General features: G+C 43.0%; 1 protein-coding gene across 1 annotated transcript in view; it reads left to right on the top strand.

Moving 5' to 3' along the window:
* Nucleotides 1-756: 756 nt before the first annotated feature.
* Nucleotides 757-5,501, top strand: part of LOC104272720 (transcriptional repressor CTCF-like) — a 16,611-nt gene continuing 11,866 nt past the window's right edge. Inside the window, 1 exon segment of the mRNA XM_009867792.1 lies at nucleotides 757-810. Within this exon segment, the coding sequence (XP_009866094.1) occupies nucleotides 757-810 (54 nt within the window).

Here is a 5,501-nt window from a genome sequence, read left to right as displayed (position 1 = left end):
TGAGGAGTTGCCTGCTCTTCCCAGGTTTTTAGCATGTACACACCCGAGGACGGAAAAGCATTACAGATGAGAAAGAAGGTGCTGCCTTGGAAACATTTTAGTTCTTTAAAAGTAAATGTTTTTCGGCTCTTAATTGATAAAGGGTAACACTTCGCAGCTCTTCAAGGAGCTGGGACTGTTCTTCCTCAGGGTACTGAGGTGAGAATTGTGTTAGAGCTGATTTGGTTACTCTGTCCATTGACAGCATGTCAGGGGCTATACTTAACTGTTATTTACGCCCCTTTATCAATAAAACCTGCTTTGGGGTCGTGATTTTTTGGCATTTCACAGAAAAGGACACCTGAGGTAGGCGTAACCAGCTCTAAAATGTCGTATCGCAACTCTTAGTTTGATGCGAGGAGTGTGTGGGTTGACGTTGTAAGAACCCTCAGTGGAAAGGAGTTTGAGAAGAGTTTGTAAAAATGAGTTTATTCTCTCTGATAAAAGTATTAAAGCCAATTAAAAAAGCCTTAAACAAAACCAAAGGAGTATTTTCAGTAAGTGAAGGGCTCCTCAAGCAGTTATCAATGCTGCTCTTCTTAGAGGTGTGGGATTACACGTGTTCTGTTAAACAAGCATTAAACATTCAACCAGTGCTTTCTTTTTTTCCCCTCCCCTTCTCTTCCCTTTCTCTTTTATGTAGTTTCACTAGCGCGCCTCACCTGTTCTGTTCCAGAGTGGGTTGTGACCTCAAGAGCTGCGTGAAGAGTAGCCAGCATGAAGCGAACAAATCAGTCCAGGCAGAAGTGCAGAAGAGTCAAGAACATAAATGTAAATTCAGGGGGTTTAAATTGTGGTAGTTTCCTCAACACTTCCAGCTTACGCTGGAAGAAACCCTTTTGCCAGGTTTCTCTTGTGACTGGCCTGGGTGTTTGGGCACACCAGAGACCTGGCTGGGATGGAAATAAGTGTCTTTTTGGCCGGGTGAGTTCTGGCCCCCCTTAGTTTCCTGACCAGTAAGCAGCAGTGTTAGATACACTCACGCTAACGCGAGGAATAGTTGGGGTGACGTGCGGGGGAATGAGGAGGGGGCGGTTTCAAGGCAGGGATGGCCTCTCTGACAGAGTGAAAATGAGGCCTTGCTCCTGGTTTTCCACCTCCAAAGGTGTTTTCCTCCAAGGTCGAGTTACCTTTTGTGGGCTTGGCCTATGAGACTGTTTGCAACGTGAGTCCAGCTCAATTAGGTATAAAATGGATTCAGGCACTTAAAAAGGCGTGTGGGCCTCTGCCTAGAGTTTGCCTGGGTTTGATTCTGTGTACATCTGTTCCAACACTCATGAAATCAGATTAACTTTTCTCTAATTCAGAAGCAAGAATGGCTAAATTTCAGCTCCGGGACTGTCTCGTAGGTGTCTCAAATTCCCCTGGAATTTCCTGTCCCTGCACCAACTACACCTCTACGTTCGACAGCCTGACATTAAGTTAACTACAGCACTGACTTTTAAGTTTTCCTGAGGTGCAGCAGGGGTGTCATTTGTGAGGTGACTAAGTCTTACCTCACAGGCTAGGGCCCGTGTCACCATCCTGCTCCCCCGATTTGAAACCTGAATTCCCTCCCGTGAGCAGAGCATCGGTGCTTAATGAGTGCTCTCCTGAAGAGAAAAGGAAGAGCTGTTTCCCCAAAAGTTTGGGTTTGGCTACTTGTTCATCCAGGTTGAAAACAAAATCCAAAGCCTTGGAGCTGGTTGGGAAGTCTCCGGAATGCCATGAAACTTGTTTTGCTGGTCTCGTGTTTGTTTTTTTTTTTTTTTTTCCCCCCAGGTGTGGTAGTTTCTGCTGTTGCTGGTTTTGATATTGTGCAGCACTGAACCAGATGGCCAAAAAAAAAAATCTTCCTCTGGTCAAACTGATTTTTGAAGGAACACTTTTTTCCTATTAGCAGTTTGCCAATAGCCTAAATGAAAGCTTAAATTAACCACAAATACTTGCTGATACAACTACTAACCTTTTCCAACATTTACCTGTGTTATTAGACTACTTTTTTTTTGTGGCAGTGGATTTTAGAGGATTTTATTTTACCCTGAATTATCTGTTTTTCTCCAGGAAGTATTCCTGTGGTCTTTTGTGAGCAAATTCATCCCTTTTGTAAAAGGAACTGATGAAACTGAATTCCTCTATGACTGCTGCTTTTAAAGTGTAAATCTTTCTGTACTTTGCACCTGATAAAATGGATGTTTGTCCTGAAATGAGCTGTCAGGTTAGCGAAACAGAACACTTGATACCGAAAAGGGAAATGTTGCCAAAAGAAATTATTGATAAGGAAACATTTAATTTGTATTTCCCCACTAGAGAGTTCCGTGGTGGATTAAAGAACTGGTGTCATCTAGTGCGGCTGCCCTAGCAGATATTGGAAGAGATAGGGAAAACTTAAGACTAAAATTTCAAACAATATTAAAAAGGAAGGAGAAGCTGAAAAAGAATGAAGATTTAAGAATATTTGCTAACGATAGAACTTTAATTCTCCAGCTTGAAAGGCAAAAAAACAAGGAGAGGGGGAGAAAAAAGATACTTCCAGAAATAAAGCTGAAACGATTTTACCAGGCTGCTTCCCTCGTTGAAGCTTAACACATCAAATTAAAAGTTAGTTACAGCCCAAGTGACTCGAGTACGTGTGGGATCTGTTGCCAGGTGATTTATTTTTCTCCACAATGCACGTTGCAAGCGGTTGACGTTCTTGTGCTCTGCTTTCCCCTCTGTTGCAGCTACAGCTTGTTGCAGCTGAATTTAGCAGGGTTAGTTCTGGAAGAGCCGGGATTCTGGGGCCTTTGGTCGCTGTCAGGTGCAAGGGTTAAGAGGGAGCTTGTTCTCTTGGGGGCCTGTAGTCCGTGGAGTTCTTGATCCAAAGCAACAGGTTAACTTCATCGTTAGTACTTGCAGAAAACGCGATGTTTTGTGGTTAAGTGCCGTCGGATTTAAACCGGGAGGCGCCCACAAACTGGCTGTGACCCAGGGGATGCTGGAAAGGAAGCGTGGTGGGTGGCACAAAACTGCCCCCCAGCACCCTTAGGCTGCTCCCTTACCTCTCTGTGCCCGAGCAGTCCTGTGGGGATTCAGATTTATTTGTTTATTTTTAATTCATTTGAAGCTGTGATGGTTGAGAAGCGGTGTATTTGATTTTTTTTCACTTGTTTTTCTTGTTTTCAGTGCCAGTGTTGAAAGTGGCAAAGAGGAAATGAGAGAACAGCTGGAGGTGGGCATAGCAGTCATAACCACTGGATATGGAATTTAATGCTGTAGGCAAATGACATTTTAAGTTGGCAGTGTGAGAAAATTACTTAATGAAAAAGAAACTCAGCCCAGCTTTCTAGTTTCTGCCCCTGATAGTAAATCTTTCACGTTTTGCACCGTGAAAATATCCTATCCCAAGTTGTTCACAGGATGCTACCTGCTTTTAAAAGTTTTGCTGAGCTTCGTCAGGTAGTTTCACGTTCCTAGACTTATCTTTAGAAGGAAAAAAGAGGGAAAAAAACCGGATTCCTAAGGAATTCAACACTTTTGTACAAAGGCAAACCTTGCTGGGGGGATGCTTGTCCCTCTGCACAGCTTTGTCCCTCTGCAGAGCTCTTTGGGGATTTATTATTTTATTTTTTTTTTAATTCTAGGGCCACACTGTGCGGAGAATGTTTTTCAGTGGGGAGAGAGGACCTTAAATAGGGCGAGGGGGTCTTTGAGAAGGGGTTACACGCACACCCACCTCCTGCTGTTGCTTCGAATCTGCTCATGTCCTTAAATACTTAGACATAAATATTGGCTGCAAGCAGGGGCGGAAGCCTGTTTGTCCATAAACCCTCTGGGATGTTTTGGTTTTTCTTTGAATTTTTCTCTTGGTTTAAATGGCAGAAATACCGCATAACTGTAAACTCTTGTACTTAATTCCTCTTTAGAGCTTTGAGAGGTTCACAGGGTACGCAGGAGAAACGTTAATTCTCCCATTTTTTAGCGTGATGCTTTATTTCCACTCGTGTATCAGTTCTAATAGTGGCTAATTAATAAAGCCACCACAGTTTTGGAGCGGGATTGACTTAAATTCGATGCCTGACTGTGTCGCAGAGGGGTGGTGGTTTGTTTTCTTGTTTCTTTGTGTGTGCCAGTGTGGCTGCTGATACTTCCATTATTTTACGAGTACCAAAAATTTATTGGCTTTGTTGTTTCTATTGATTTTTGTATTATTATTATTTTTTCCTCGTGTCGACTGCGTGTTACAGCACTAAATCTGCTTTTCAATTGCGTTGAATGTTCCACAGCTTTTAGTGACTGCGCCTTGCGTGGCAAAAAAAGAAACATTTTGCTGTTGTTTGGTCCGTGAAGCTCGATGCAGTTCAGAGTTTGGGTTTTTTAACATTGACTGAGGGGCAGGCAGCTGCCTCCCTGTGGCAGTAGCTTTATTATAAATAATCAAGCTAGAAAAACGTAAAGAGGGTGCCCAGAAGGGGCTGTGAGCTGAGACTTTCTCCTTTGGAGCAGTTGGGGCTGTTGGCACTGAATTCTAGCAGCCTTTTAATTCCTTTCCTTGTAAAAAGGTGTCAGTGGTATCAGCTCCTTGCCCCATCTCATTTTGGCTCGTTTCAGGGGGGTTTTTTTATGGGCTGCCCATCAGTTATTGGAGAAAGCTTAGGTTAACCTTTGTTTTCCTCTTTAGATTCAGTCATTGCAGAGCTAAACTGTCGGGATGAGGTACAGCAAGTGGTAGGAAAGAGAGATGAAGATAAAAGCCAGAAATGAAAGATTGAGAGAATGGTAGGACAAAAAAATAAATAAATCTGTTCAGCAGTTTTTATTCCTAGTGGTCCTTTGTAGCAGTCTTAGTCAGAGTAAACAACATGGGTTCTCTGAAATTTTAGATTCTTGGAACTTTACTGGCTAATTTCTAGGAGTATAAATCTGTAAAAAGCTGAGGGAGATCCACTTCTGTAAAAATGAGTGGAAACGGAGAATCCTTGGCCAGCTGCAGGGTCACATCTGGTGAATTGATGGCATCTTCTGGTGACTCCTCCGATAAATAGAAAGCTTTCCTCTAAAACCCGCTTTGTGAAAAGGAGGATTAAGTTTAAAAAAAAATAAAAATAGAAAGCATAAAAGGTAGCAGGTATTTTATTGAGAAGCGCCATGGACAGGCAGCAGCAGCAGAGATGGAGAGTCTTTCCAGAGGGCTCATTTGAGACCGAGTTAGAAGTAATTTAATTTGAAAATCCACACTTTCTTGGGGAATCTCGGCAGTTTGGCAAGATTTTTTTGTGCTGGCTGAGACCTCAATCGAGACTCCTCCTGTATATTCCCGTCTTTTCATGGTACATTGTTAATGTGCAGTGGTTTCTAAGTTGCTTTTTGGTTTTGTTCTTTATAAACGCTTCCCCTGCTGACGAGATCCTGGTTTCAAAGCAGTTTTCAGATGAATTTACTGACAGGAACAGGCTGGTTCGCGGGGCGCTGAGCTTTGGATGTGGGGTTCGGGGGGCGACACC

Source organism: Apaloderma vittatum, unplaced genomic scaffold, assembly GCF_000703405.1.
Source record: "Apaloderma vittatum isolate BGI_N311 unplaced genomic scaffold, ASM70340v1 scaffold3764, whole genome shotgun sequence".
Lineage (NCBI taxonomy): Eukaryota > Metazoa > Chordata > Aves > Trogoniformes > Trogonidae > Apaloderma > Apaloderma vittatum.
The sequence above is the reverse complement of the archived record's forward strand: the minus strand, read 5'-3'. Positions and strand labels throughout refer to the sequence as shown.